At 36.0% G+C, this 15115-nt stretch overlaps 1 protein-coding gene across 1 annotated transcript in view; it reads left to right on the top strand.

The window, feature by feature from the left end:
- The first annotated feature begins 2324 nt into the window (after nucleotides 1–2324).
- LOC111406422 (regulator of telomere elongation helicase 1-like) overlaps nucleotides 2325–15115 on the top strand; it is a 22554-nt gene continuing 9763 nt past the window's right edge. The window contains exons 1-7 of the mRNA XM_023035851.1: nucleotides 2325–2415; nucleotides 2632–2983; nucleotides 4032–4180; nucleotides 5006–5087; nucleotides 5170–5317; nucleotides 5508–5664; nucleotides 14782–14958. Coding sequence (XP_022891619.1) covers nucleotides 2325–2415; nucleotides 2632–2983; nucleotides 4032–4180; nucleotides 5006–5087; nucleotides 5170–5317; nucleotides 5508–5664; nucleotides 14782–14958 — 1156 coding nt within the window. The remainder of the gene's footprint in view (nucleotides 2416–2631; nucleotides 2984–4031; nucleotides 4181–5005; nucleotides 5088–5169; nucleotides 5318–5507; nucleotides 5665–14781; nucleotides 14959–15115) is intronic.

Raw genomic sequence — 15115 nt, 5'->3', positions numbered from 1 at the left:
GTTTTCAACAATTTTACTAAAAATCATAATACACCGACCCCTTTCACGATGCATCTATGGCTGTATCTATAGCCACAAAACAGGAAAAGTCGTGTTTTCCAAAAGCGATAGAGGAAACATGTTTTAACAAAACTTAATACAATTCAATTAAGACAAAATGGCACCATTTCAACTTAACCCAAATGAAGTCATCTTCAATTCATTTGCACCAGTTAAGTTCAGTTGGCTCCTCTTCCTTTCCTTCTTCCTCCCCGTTGGCTCTTCCCATGACAACCCTCCCCCTCACCTTGATCTTGTCCCCAAGATCTAAAGAGAGGGAACTGTGATAGTCTGCATCTTCCCTAGTCACGCTATCTGGGGTAGAGTCTGCCAAATGAATAAACCACTGTCCTGCTGAAGAATTCCTCCTTGTTACTATCTCGGTATTTAACATGGACAATGATTTGTGGTCAAGTTGCTGTTCATAACTCGTCTCCAGCCACTGTGAAAGGTTCTCCTTTAAATGTTGGTTTAGTTTGTATCTGTGCATCTCCACCACTAGCCTCTCTATTTCTATCTTCTGAATAAAAGAGCATATATGGGGTCTGATTTTAAATGCCTTTGCTCGTTCCTTCAAGGAAATGTGATGATCATGTGATCTAACACGTTCTTCCTTGATATGATACAATTGCCCCACTATCCCATAAGACACCTTACCAAACATTTTCTCCACCTCCCTCATCTCCATTAATTCGACAGAATCTTTAGAAACTTCACTCCTCAATTTTATCACTTCATTATTGCTCCAGAACTGGACACACCCTTGTATGAAATCAAAGGTCATTGGATCAAATTGACTCATCCAATCTACACCTAACACCATGTCACTCCCTGCTAATCCAAGGGTCCTGAGTTTGAACTGAAACTCCCAGTCTTGCACCTTCCATACCACAGCTTGGCATCATGTTGTACTTTCTAATTTATCACCATTGGCTGCTCTCACTATTACTTTGCTGGTTCCATCAATAGCATATTTCAATACTTTGGCTAATTCCTCATCCATAAAACTGTGTGTGCTTCCAGTGTCAATCAGTATGGATACTCCTCTTCCTTTAAATACTCCCGACATTCTAATAGTTTTATTTTTCCACTCTCCAGTCAAGGCATTGACTGAAGTTTCCATGATTTCTTCACCTCCTGATTCGATTTCCCCATCTCCCTTCGGTTCATTTTCCTCATCTTCATCTACCAATATAAAGTTCAAGGACCTATTCTTGCGCACATGGCCTATGGTGTACTTCGCATCACATTTGTAATAGAGTCCCAAGTTCCTTTTGGTTTGAAAGTCAGTAGGGGTGATGGTTTTGTAGTTGTTTGGCGGTTTACTGGTTTTTTGCCATGGTTCTTTATTATTGGTTACTTCAGGAGAATTGGGAGAGTAGGGATTCCATTTGTTTGGTGAGAAACTCCTAGGTTTTCGGAATTTGTGGATGGCTTGAATGGTGGATTTTTGGAGGCTAGCTATCTCAAATGCCTTGGCCAGTGTACTTGGTTTCATCATTTTAACCATTGATCTAATTTCTCCTATCAAACCACTAGTAAATACAGTAATATAATAAGATTCTGGAACATAGGGTAATGCTATCATTACATGTGATTTCAACTCCTCGAATTTCTCCTAATATTCCTCTATGGAACCCAGGTGTTTGATTTTGTTGAAACTCTCTACCACCTTTTCACCCGTGGCTTTTGCAAATCTCCTGCAGAGTTATTCAGAGAATAGGTTCCAATCTGCCCCGAGATGGCTTGCAATGAACCCATCAAACCAGATGTCAGCTTTACCCTTCAAGTACATCTCCGCAATTCCCAACCTAAGTTCATTAGGAGTCCGATGAATCTGGAAATACTTCCTAGCCTTCCTAAGCCACTCCCTAGGCCCTTCCCCCCTCAAAATGAGGGAAATCAATCCTAGGCAGCCTAGTGTTTCCCTTCATTTCACCTCCGGTGATAAGACTAGCCTCATTACTACTTGCTCTTGGTGTAGAAGTCACATTTCCAGGTCTCAAGTCAGCTATAGATTCAGCTATTCCCTTGTCCTTCTGATTAGTTTTCAAGTCAGTGGAAATTTGAGCCATAAATGCAACCACCGTCTCATATTTTTTGTTCAATTCTAGCACAGTATCTTCTATTTTCTCTTGCCTACTACCCAGTACTTGAAGAGTTTGGTCTGTGGACTCAAGTTTATTCTCCAGTCTGCTAGTAACAGCTTTGAAAGCTATCCCCAAATCTTCCACTTCCAATCCAGCTTCTTCAGGTGCTCGTCCACAACCTTAGCTCTAGTTTCCATGGTCAGTAATAGCCCAGTGTTTCACGCCTGCTCTGATATCACTTGTCACGATCGGAATCCCAGTTGCAGCTCGTCCTCCACCGTAACTTGTAATGAACCCTAGTCAGCTGAAGGTGGCTGAATTGTAACCAAAGAAAAGAAGAAAAACANACAAAAAGGAAAGGGCCTCTAATTCCATATTGGATTGACTTGGATTTTGTATGTTGATGATGCTACATTTATCTTGTAAACGCTTCACATTCTGGCCATTATGATGTCATGAAATGCATGTTCTTATCTTTATTACGCATGGTAAAAATACTTAGTTCTTGGACTTTTTATTGATCATATAAATGTTGACATCAGTGTGGTGAATATTCATCCCTCACATTTGTTTGTAATTGCTTATGATGGGCAGAGGTGTAATGCACTATTGGAGAGTCCAACTGGAACTGGAAAAACACTCTGTCTTCTGTGTGCCACATTAGCATGGAGAAAGAGTTTGGGCAGTTTCTCCACTAGTCAGAGCGAGATAAGAAGTCATATCAGTGGAAGCCAACATTCAGATGGATCTTTACCACAGTCCCAGGGCTCAAAGTTGCCCACTATAATATACACATCACGCACCCACAGCCAAATTCGGCAAGTGATTCAAGAACTGAAAAGGACCACTTACAGGTCAGGTTTCTTTGCAATTGCTTTTACAATAAAGAACCAATTTTGGCACGGATCTCCAATGTTGGATTCAGCAGGAGAAAAGGGTCTTATATAGTTTAATAAATTCTGCGTTTTTCGTCTTTTATACATTTCTCTGTAATTGAATAAAGCAAAAACTACATGAAGTAGTATACAACTACGAGAGTGGAAAAGTCGTGAGATAAAGTAAAATACTTTCAAGTGACATCAGGTTGGACAATGGATTTTACTAACATTTCTTGTTCATTTTCAGATAAACTAAATTTACAGAAAGATTTAATTAAAATTTACTTTTGTGTAAAAACTGGCATTTTCACTTCTTTGCATAGTTGGGTAGGTGAACTTGACACAATGCTTCACTACGTGGCATCTCTTGCAGGTCCTCTTCCATGAGATCATTTTCTCACTTGTTCACTTCTACTTTTCTACTTTTCCTGCAACAGTTGAGATGGTTAAATGACACGCTAGGGATATAAGGGCACTCAAATTCTGACTTTTGTGCATTTCTTAAGATGTTGCTTTGCTTGACTGGATAGAAAAATGAATTTTTAGCTACTTTTCAGCACAGCCAAACAGAGGCTATAGGTCATGTATATCTGATAAGGTGATGTAATTTCCCAAACAGTAAGTAGGTCTTTTCAGAAATGCATTTTAATAGTTGAATCTTACAAAGCTTTTGATTTTCACGGTTGGGCAATGATTTTGTCAGAGCTATTTTTCATTGGTTATGACATATTATTATTGTTTCCTTAAGGACTTTTATTGTTTGAAATATTGTTGCACTAAATGCTGATGTTGGCAAGTAATCAGACTGTCATATTTCTGAAAACAAGACATTAGCCTATTTGCAAATCTTCTGCTGTTGTGGTATTCATTTTGGGTCTTTTACGTGTTATGTCCTTTATTTTAGTGGCTTATTTGGAGCAACTGAGTACTTTTCCCTCTTTTCTTTCTGATGCCTTCCGTAGACGTGTATGTTCGTAAGTTGTACCGTTAAACTTTAATTTGCTCAATATCTGATAAAGTTCAGGCCCAAAATGGTCGTGTTAGGATCTCGAGAGCAACTGTGCATTCACGAAGAAGTGAGTTTACTTCGTGGAAAAGCACAGACAAATGCCTGCCACTCTCTTTGCAAAAAGCGCACAAAGCGGTACTGTGCCCACTTCTCGCGCGTTACAGGTATATGCATGTTATATATCTTTATTATACTCGAGAGTTCAAGTTTTGTCTAGCTTGATAAAAAAATAAAAAAATAAATAAATTGCGTGCTTTACACATTACGTGTCACTTGGTATGTTAATTCATAATGGATCCATCAAATCCATGTGTTTTTTTATCTATATTATTTAGTTTACTAACTGATATTTTTCATTGAAAAGTGCTCCGACTGCATAAAGTTATAAAATGGAGATGAAATTCAACATGGCTAGCTTGTATGCTCTAGTGCTGTTCTTTGATGCAATGGAGGCAGGGGTAGTTATTTCCATTACATAAATGAGTAAGGGCATATGTTTGATAAGATTTAGAATTTGTTGTGGGATCTTAAGAAGCTAGTGAATCTTTGTTGTCTATCTTTACCTTTGAAGTATCCAGGGTGTTCCATAATAAATATTAATGGGTTCTGCATATAATTGATCCATTGTGGCTTAAATGTAATAAGTTGAATTCCTTCATTATTAGTAAATGTAAAGATTCTCAGACAGTAAAAGGCCACTATGGTTGCTAGTAGTGTGTATGATCTTGATGGATGTTGTGAAAAATTGCTTGCCCCATCTTTTTGTCGTAATAAGTAATTCATTTTTGTAAATCAAAACAGTACAATTGTTTGGTTCTGCACATTTTTGTTTTAAGATGGTACGTTCTCTAGATAACACTAAATGTCTAATAATGCAAAATATGTTCCGGAGTAGAACCTATACGTTTCTGAGAATTTGTGAAGTGTTTCACATGACATTATTTCATCGTATTTCAAAATATCTCATCTCTGCCTTTGCATTCTTTTAGAATTTGTGAAGAATAATCCTGGTCTTGGAGATGATCCCATTGACATAGAGGACTTGGTCAATATTGGAAGAAGCTGTGGACCGTAGGTTTTCTGGTCACTCTTCTCATCTATATCATTGAATTGGTAAAACTAAGCTGGCAAATGATTGTTTTTTTATTTTTAGGTGCCCTTACTACTTGTCACGGGATCTCCACAAGGCTGTTGACATCTTATTTGCACCTTACAACTATCTTATAGATCCCGGGAACCGAAAATCTCTAAATATTGAGTGGAACAACAGCATCCTCATATTTGATGAAGCCCACAACTTGGTATGTGTGAATGCATCAACTCTGGGTAAACACTTTTTTAACTTTTTCCTGTTCCAGCCGATATTCATATATTCATAATGCTTTAAAAAATTATGATAAAAACTTGAGTGATCAATTTTCAAATGACTTCAAGCACTATGGACTTGATGCACACAAGTACTGACAAATAGACGATATTCTATAAGTGCAGGAAGGCTTATGTGCTGATGCGGCCTCTTTTGATCTGCCTTCTAGTCTTCTGACCGCTTGTATCTCTGAAGCAAAAACTTGTGTAGACCTCTCTATTGCTAGGAGGGAAAAGTCAAGTGATAAGTCAAGCAATCCAGATAACTTTGCTATTCTTAGAGGTAAAGTGAGTTTTTGCCTTCAATAATTGAGAATAGTTGAACCAGTGCATGTGTGTGTGTGTACTTGATCCCTATTTAGTAGGTTAGGCTTTCAGATGAAATGATTAACATGGTACGAGAGTTGTGCACAAGACCTGGATCAAGTCTCGCTGCCTCAGTTATGAAAATTGTGCACGCATCAGGTCATTGATAAAATTATAAAATTATGAAGTTATTTCGGTTTGCACATGAAGGGAGTGTGTTGAAGATAATATTTAATTGAATACATGTCACTCATGGCCTCTATCTAATGGCTTAAGTATTTAGATGAGATGGTTAACAATTGATATATAAACATACTGGTGGATAGATAAATAGAAGGACATATCAATTGATCAGAATTCAGAACTATCAGACATTTTATATGTATACTTCATAAAAATAGATGTATGTCTAATAGTTACTGAAGGTCCCCCTCAAGCTGAAAAAATATGCATCATTTGTGTCGAGCTTGTTACTGATATACTCAAGTCGAAGCCACCCAATGCTTTCCTATGTAAACTGGTTCAGTATGTTTCATCCCTTTGGAAACAGTATTAGATGTGAGGTTAATGGCAACTTATTGTCGAAATATAAATGCACAGGTTTGCAATATCCAAGTTCCTTCAGAAATGCTTCGACTATGCGACACATAAATATTATGTCTCTTTGCTGTACGTGCAGATTCAGAACTTGATCTACCTACACAGTGTGTTTGTTGTTCCTTCAAGACACAACAATAGCCAGTTGTGGATCTGAGAACTGAGAATGATTTCTGAATGCCAAAATGGCTGAAAATTAGAGAGAAATTGAGAGATTTTTTGAGAAACCCGTTCATCCGTCAGTCCCCTTTTGTCATCTATTTATACATTTGTCATTTTTACTCTTTACAAGGAAACTATATAATAGACAATCTCTAAGAATCAGCTATCTTTTAATAGAAAGATAATTTCCAAAGATAAAGATAATGTTTCCAAAGATAACGATGATGTCTTTAAGTAACCACGTTAACATCTCCCCTCAAATTGATGTTGAGAGATCGACCATCTACAATTTGTCGACAAGAAATTGATGTTGCTATCGAGTTGTAGCTTTGGTGAAGACATCCCGCATTTGAAGACCAAAAAAAATATAGGGAAGAGCTATTACATGATCCCCCAAAGTATCACAAATGAAGTGACAATTAATCTTAATGTGCTTGGTGAATTCATGAAAGATGAGATTATTTGCAATTTAAATAGCATTAGTATTATTGGCATGAAGAGGAGTATGCTTAGTTCGAGGAAACCCAAGTACCTCTAGGATACCACGTAACCAAATAATTCAAACCAAGCGGTAGACATGGCATGATACTCGGCCTCAATAGAATATTTAGGCACATGATCTTATTTCTTACATTTCCAAGATATGAGTGCATCATCTAAGAACATACACCAACTTGTAGTAGATCGACTCATACTCTGACACCCAGCCCAATCCGCATCATTGTAGCCAACAAGCTGAATAGATGAACTCGTAGGAAAGAATAGCCTAAGGGAAGTGTATTCATTTGGGAATTTTGAAGACTGATAGATTTTTTGTAAGTGGTGACTTCTAAAGATTTCATAGATCTTTTATAGATTTGTATGGAATTAGTGGAAGTCTTTCGTAGACTTCTGTGAACTTTCATTTGAAAATTTTTATAGATTTTTGTGAAATTCAAAAGACTTTTAAAGACTTTCATTTGAAATAAAATTTACGTGGATCTAGTATAATGATATGAAATTTTCACATACGAGGTGTTGATTCTCACAATTCTCCTTTTCCTTTACATTCTTCTTCACATATAACCAAAAAATAATAATTTAAAGAATAAAAAATTAAGACCTTAATTAAATAAATAATAATCAGAATTTTATATATATAAATCAATATATTTAAATTTAATTATAAATTTTTCATGTAAAGTTTTATAATTTAATAAAAAATAGATATTTTTCACAAAAAATAAATGAAAAAAGAAAAAAGTTACAAAAATTCAATTTAATTTTTTCACAGAAAATAGGATAAATAATTAGAAAGAGAATGATAAATGGAAATAAATATAATAAATGAAAATCATAAATTTTAATCATACCTTTACATCCATCTGTAGGGGGGAAAAAACTTTTTTTTGTAAAAGTCTTTCAAAATCTCGTGATTAATGAGAGACAAATTTTGAGATTTTATATAAGTACTTTTTACTTAAAAGTTAATACTCCAAACCATAACTGATCGAAGTTTCATTTGGATTTCTTCGTGAAGATCACCATGAAGAAATGCGTTCTTTATATCCATCTGATGAAGTCGACATGACTGTGAGGCGGCAATAGCTAAGATTTTTCATTTCGTGGTCATTTTGGCAGTCGAAACAAATGGCTCATAATCACCCTCATATTTTTCTCTCTTACCAGGAGCTACCAAGCGAGCTTTGTACCGATATAAATAGCTATCAAAACGAAGTTTCATAGAATAAGCCCATTTATTCCCAATAGGTGTGACCGTAGGGGGACAAGAAACAATGTCCTAAGTGTGATTTTCCTCAAGTGCTTGAAGTTCCACTTGCATTGCATTTCATCAACACTCATGTGCCATGGCGTGCTTTATAGCAAGTAGGAATGGAAATAGAGGATAATGTAGCAGTAAGAGATATAGGAGAGGAGAAACCATACCTATTAGGGGGTCGAGAAGGACAAGTAGACCGACGAAGAGTGGTGGAGGTAGGAGCAGGACTAGGGCCCGAGTCGAGATCTTGATGAGGCATATATGAAGTGGAATTAGAACAAGGACGATGTCGTTCATACACAAGACCATGTTTAAACCTCTCCATAACTATCGGGGACCTAGAAAAGCTGAGAAGGGATAAAGATGTAGACGGTAGGTCAACATGAGACCCAAAAAAATATTGGTTCTCAAGAAATACCACATGCCTAGAAATACGGATATGTCGAGCAAGTGGGTCATAACAAACTTAACCCTTTTAAGAGAGCATAATCCTAAAAAATCACATTTAACAGACTAAGCAGTAAGCTCATGCCACTCGTGAATTATACCCAAATGTACGAAAAGCAGAATACGAAGTCGGATGACCAAACAACTTACAGACAAGGGAAAACTTTATTTAACGTAGGAGAGGGTAAATCATTAATTAAATGAACCATAGTAAAAAGTGCTTCACACCAAAATCGAGGAGGAACAGACAATTCCAGTAAAATAGTTCTTACTACATTGAGAAGAGATGGTTCTTCCTTTCAGCAACACCGTTTTACTGCAGAGTCGAAGGACAAGAATGCTGAGATATAATACCTTTGCATTGGAGGAAGTTCTGAAAATCATTGGACACTAAAAAAAATCCATTTTCTTAATGAATCCGAAAGAAAAAAACCTATTTCGGATCACTCAAAATTGATACATTATTTATCCGGACTCTCTTCACTAAGTGTTAGAGATATGTCGTCTCACAAATATGAGAGAGATACATGAATATATCCATTTCATGTCAAAACGGATTCCTTATTTGTATATCGAGTCCTTTAGTGAGTCTGATTATCCTTGTCTTTGTTTATGTCTCGGAAAGGAAGAATTCACTCTTTTATCTTGTTGATAAAAACTTCTTAATTAGTAGTCGGGATTCTGGGTAATCCCGATAACTTACTGCCTACAGAGAATTGAGTCCTAAGAAGGGCAATGAAGCGTTTAAAGACTAAAAAGACTTCTGCCTTAGCCTGTAAAAAGTAAATCCAAGTAAAACGACCAAAATCATCAATGAATGTGACAAAGTACTTATAACGTGCATGAGAAATAATAGGTGAAATTCCTCAAACATTGCTATGAATAATGTCGAAACATTGTGAGACACGAGATCCATGAGAAGGAAACGGTAGAACTTTACTTTATCAATTTTGCATGCTGTACAGTTAAAAGAGAGAGCAAGAGAGGAATGTGCTTTATTTCCCAATAAACCAGAACTAATAGAAAGTACGAAGTACATCAGAATTTGGGTGGCCTAGATCGCTAGACTTCTATGCCACATTCTATTATCGGGACTAATAGCATTAGTTACAAAGGAAAGTAATGGGGAACTAGGTAGGATTGGGGAAGGCGACATATATAAAGGAAAGAGTCGTCCCACTTTAAGCCCATTCGTGATCATCTTTTCGGACACTAGATACTACACGACACAACTAGAATGAAATAAATGGACATCACAATTATTATCAACCAATTGATCAACAGAAATTAATTCATAGAGAGATTAGGAAACACAAAAACATGTGTCAAAGAAGAAAAAAGATCATCCACAGCTCTGATAGGCAGAGAATTGCCATCAGCAATGTGAATTTCAAGATTCCCATTGTACTCTCTAATATTGGAAAGAGAACAAACATTATTGGTCATATGATTAAAGGCTCCAAAGTCAAATAACCATGGCTTAGAAGAAAATGCATGATTACTTGAGAGGCCAAAGGGATAAGGGTGGTCGGATTAGCTAGCGTAGCAGAAGTAGGAGTAGAAACAACTTGATAGGCAGCAGGCAATGTAGCAGATCCATAGGCACCCTTGGAGGTACGAAATGCAGTGCTATACTTCCTTTCGGGACGGGGACAAATACAAATGTGATGACCTTGTTTATCGCTGTAGTTGCGATGTTTCTTGGGATAATCCCAAGCAATATGACCAAAAGCTTTATAGCTATAGCACTGAACAACGTGCATGTCATGATCCTTAGGCCTTCTTTGCGCTGCATAAGCTACAGGAACAGGAGAAACAACAGTAGTCCCATGTTCCAGAGTAGCCTAAGTGACGATATTTTGCTCTTCACGAAGGAGTTCATTCAAACAAACATCCAGAGATGGTACATGGAGACGATTCATCAAATTAGAACGTGCAACCTCAAAATCGAGACGTAGCTTCATCAAGAATAGATCTCTCTTGCTTGTTTCATGTACTATTTGAACGGCGGATGGAGCGGCAACGAAAAGATTAGCATAAACAATGTCTGAATACTCAGCCCACAATTTTTGGAAACCAGAAAAATATTCCTCAATGGATAGACTTCCTTGTGCAAAATTAGCAAATTCAAATTCCAATTGAAACCATCGAGCCATGTTGTCTTATTTGTAAACCTTACTAAGATAGTCCCACGTGTCCGCAGCAGTCTTATAGGGCCTCAGATTGAGAACAAGGTGAGGCTCAACTGGACTAAAGATCTAGGTCATAAATGGCCATCCTTAATTTCCGACTTGGACAAAGCTTCCACATCTTTAGGGGCGGGGTCACTTCTATCATGATGACCCACAACTCTTTACCTTTGACAAATTCTGAACATTGCAATGAACAACTCACCCTAGAAATAGAGTCAACCCGTCTACCCGAACCACAGAGGAAGTCGAATAACAGTGGAAAATTGGAATTCAACTAAAAATCCCTAAAATCCACACAAATTCCCAAGAAATTGTGCTGATAGAGCCCATACCGCCAACTAAGGGCTCGTTGACAAAGACCTAGACCATCGAAAAGCAAAACCATCTAGAAAACATGAGATACACCTTCGACCACAGTCGCCTGAACCAAAATCGCACATACGAGGGATCAGACTCCACACACCCATCGATAAATAGAGCCCAGACTGAGACGACACCGGAAGGCATGTTGTCACGCCAGAAAAAATAACAGCAGGTAGGAACTAGGCACCTTGCTCTGATACCAGTCAAAATAGTCGAATATTAGAGAGAAATTGTGAGATTTTTTGAAAAAATTCGTTCTTCCTGCAATCCATTTTTGTTAGGGCTCCAGTTCTAACGAGAATCGAATCGGACACGAAATTTTCGGGTATCTAGTAAGTGGAGTTGTTGGGTCCAAATTTAATTATGGAACTGTTTGGATTCTATTCCATTCGATTCAGTTCGGTTCCATTTGGTTCCCAGGTTCCGTATTATAATTAAATTTTTTAATATTTACAAAATTACATAAATTCAACTAATGATATGTTCAATTTTACCTCTTACAAAATAACATAGTTCAATCTTATGTGTCTTTTGCTCCTTTTTGCTGAGTTTTTCATAGATTTGATCATTAAATTATAGGAAGAGAAAGATAGCGAGCTCAAAATAATTAAGAGAGGCATCGTTGAGCTTCAATTCATTTTCTCCAAAACGGCACTATGGTAGATAACAGATTTGGATAAAATTTAGGTCAATTTAATTAAGTTGGCTTTGAACTGAAAATTTGAACTAAATTAACTAGTTAACAAGTTTATTTAGAAAAAATAAAATAATTTATCTTATTTAAAATAAATTAATTAAAAAAATTAAGGAAATTCGATTCTTATTCGGTTCTTCGGTTCTTGATCTAGAACCAAGAACCGAACCAAACCCATCGGTTCTCGATATATTTCCCGTTTGGGTATTTAACTTAAAAAGAACCGCTCGATTTAGGTTTTGTTTGGTTCGGAAGTTTTGTCCATCCATAATTTTTGTTATCTATATATACATCATTAATCTTACTATTTATGAAGAAATTATATAATGTAAAATCCCTACGAATCAGCTATCTTTTAATAGAAAGATAAATTTCAAAGATAAAAAAATATTTTCAAAGGTAAGGATGATGTCTTTAAGTAACCACGTTAACACTGAATAATGCTTATGCACCATATGAAGCAATTTAAAGCTTACTTTTTATTGTTTCATAAAGAAGGAAGAAAGAAAACTATTCTATTTTAGTTATAGAATGACTTCAATGAATTATATATAAGATGAAAAGAAACTCAGTTACACACCAAACGATATCCAATTTCAAATCACAGATGATATAGACCATATAATTTATCTGTTACTTTAAAGACTTCCTAACACTCCCTAGCTGTTTATTGTTCCCAGCTTGCTTGTGATAGACAAAAATGGTTAAGCTACAAGTCCCTTGGTCAGTACGTCAATCAGCTACCTTTACAAGGATATTGAAGGGGTCCATACTAACCCACTGTCCAGAAATGGCGACTAAATTCAATATGCTTTTTTTGTCATGTTGAAGTTGATTACAAGCTATATTTTTCTTGTCTTAGTTCACTGATCGTTTGATTTTTCGCAAGTGGACGGATCGTGAACAAGTAATAAAATGGTGAATTGAGTATCGGCTCCATGAAAACTATATATTAGATCGAGTTAAAATTAATTGTAACTTTAATCAAATAGCAAACAAGTTGTTGTAAGTTTTCTAACTTATCCCTAAATCATTAATTAAACCAGTGAAAGCAAGTAAGTGTGTTTTTCAAATATATGAGATGCATTGCTAAGATGTTAAATTCCCTTGTTATTTCATTTTTAGTGTAACAACTAAAGTGACAATTTGAAATCATTCATGTTGGTCAATGTTTCTAATTTAATTTAAAGCCTCTCTCGATAGCGATCAAATCTATTCCCCTCATGTGATCTTTCTATCTCTCGATGAAACATATAAACATGATAGATGCATAAAAATGTGTTAGAGCACCTATTGAAACCATATAAAGTATTAAGGTATATCTCTATCTTCTATTGAACCTTATAATGTTTATTATATTGTGTTTAAACCCTAGAGCTTCTCTCGATAACAATAAAATTCACTAATAATTCAATGGGTGATCAAGCAATTAAAAAGAACGATAAAAACTATTATAAACATTCATAAATCAAACCAAATCATAATAATGGTTTATCTCATCCTAGCAATATATAAAACTAGCCTAACATATTGAAATTACAAGAAATCATATTTAAGTAAAAAGACATAATTCGGATTTTTGATAAATTGAAAAGATGAAGATGAATCTTAAAATCTTGAATCTCTTCAATGGTTTCTTGATTAATCTCCACTAGCGCCTTCTCTCTCTCTCTCTCTCTCTTTTTTGTCCAAAAATCAAGTTTGATTCTCAAGTGAATTCTTGCAAGCCCCCTTCAATTCCCTTACAAAAACTATGAATTTTCCTCATTTGATAATAATAATTGATGAGTATTGGAATATGATAGGTATATGAGAGGTGTATGAGATATCTCTTCAATGTATTCTGTTGTTAAATATTTGTAGGAGTCGAAAATTGGTTGAAAATTACGTCCAAATTGGTTTCCAAAAGATTTCCAATCGAATAAGGAAAGTTACCTTCACACACGGATTTTTTGCCTCTGTACAGCAGTCAGTATTTTGGTCTTAACTTTGTCTTCCAATATCCGAATGAGTTGATTCAAAGTGCGTTGGAAAGCCAACTCAAAAGACTACAATTTTGTTAGAAATAGAAATTTTCCAATTTAGATACTTACTATGCCAAAAATGGATCTCAATCTTTAACTTAAAATTTGGAAGACATCTTGTGTGATTGAAAATCGATTTATGTTAATATTCTGATCATATTCCATTCCTTTTTGACTTCTAGTTGCATCAAATTGACTCCTAGCAATCTTCAAAATATCTTTTGTGGTCCAAATCAACCATTGGATATTTGTAATTTGGTCCTCAAACTTTGTATTTCGACATTTTTCTTCTTTTTTCGCTGATTTCTTTGAATTACACTTCATCGAGTTTTACCTAATAAACGAAATATACAATAAATTAGGCAGTTTCTTCAATGAGCACACCCTGCCAGATTCTAAATCACTATGTGCTGGTTAGCGAACAAAATTGTGAAAAGAACCCAAATTTTGGCAACATAAAATTGAAGCTGTCAAGTTGATTTTGAGGTGAAATATAGCATCAGATAACCAGGAATATCCAAAAATTAGAAAAGAGAATAGACAATGTCAGAGAACAGAGAATAATGAGGCGAACCTGACTATACGATCTTCATGAATGAATAGAACTTCTAGGAGATCCAGCATTGTGTCAGATTGACAGATGATGATCCAGCACCAAAAAATGTATTGTTGAAACATCACTGCTCTTCATGTTTTATTCTTATCATGGGTGGTTAGAAAATATAAATGCATTCATGAGACCCCATTGTCCTGGAAATGAGATTTTGGTTTCCTGAATAATGTCTTTACTGTGCTATTGTTTACTTGCTTCCCCTTAAGCTAGATTATTTTTTATTTCATTGTGCTTTTCCTGCAGCACTTCTTTTGAAGCTCGAGAAGAGAATATCTGAGGTACCTATTGAATCCAAAGAATTGGGTTTTACAAAGCCTGGGCCGTATATTTATGAGCTACTTGCTGATCTAAATATCACTCAGAAAACAGCCACTATGCTGATTGATATCACTGAGGAAGCATGTCTACTTCTCGAAGAAGGTACAAAACCGCCACCGCCTTGGCATTCAAGATCTTACTTTACAATATAATATATTTAGAATATGAAATCTGTAGTTTTTTCTCATGCAGATGCCATGAAGTCCCTCTCTCTCTCCCCCCCCCCCCCCCCCCCCACCCCCCCCCCCCCCCCCCCCTA

Source organism: Olea europaea, chromosome 12 (genome assembly GCF_002742605.1).
Source record: "Olea europaea var. sylvestris chromosome 12, O_europaea_v1, whole genome shotgun sequence".
NCBI lineage: Eukaryota > Viridiplantae > Streptophyta > Magnoliopsida > Lamiales > Oleaceae > Olea > Olea europaea.
This window is presented reverse-complemented; position numbering and strand designations above follow the sequence as displayed.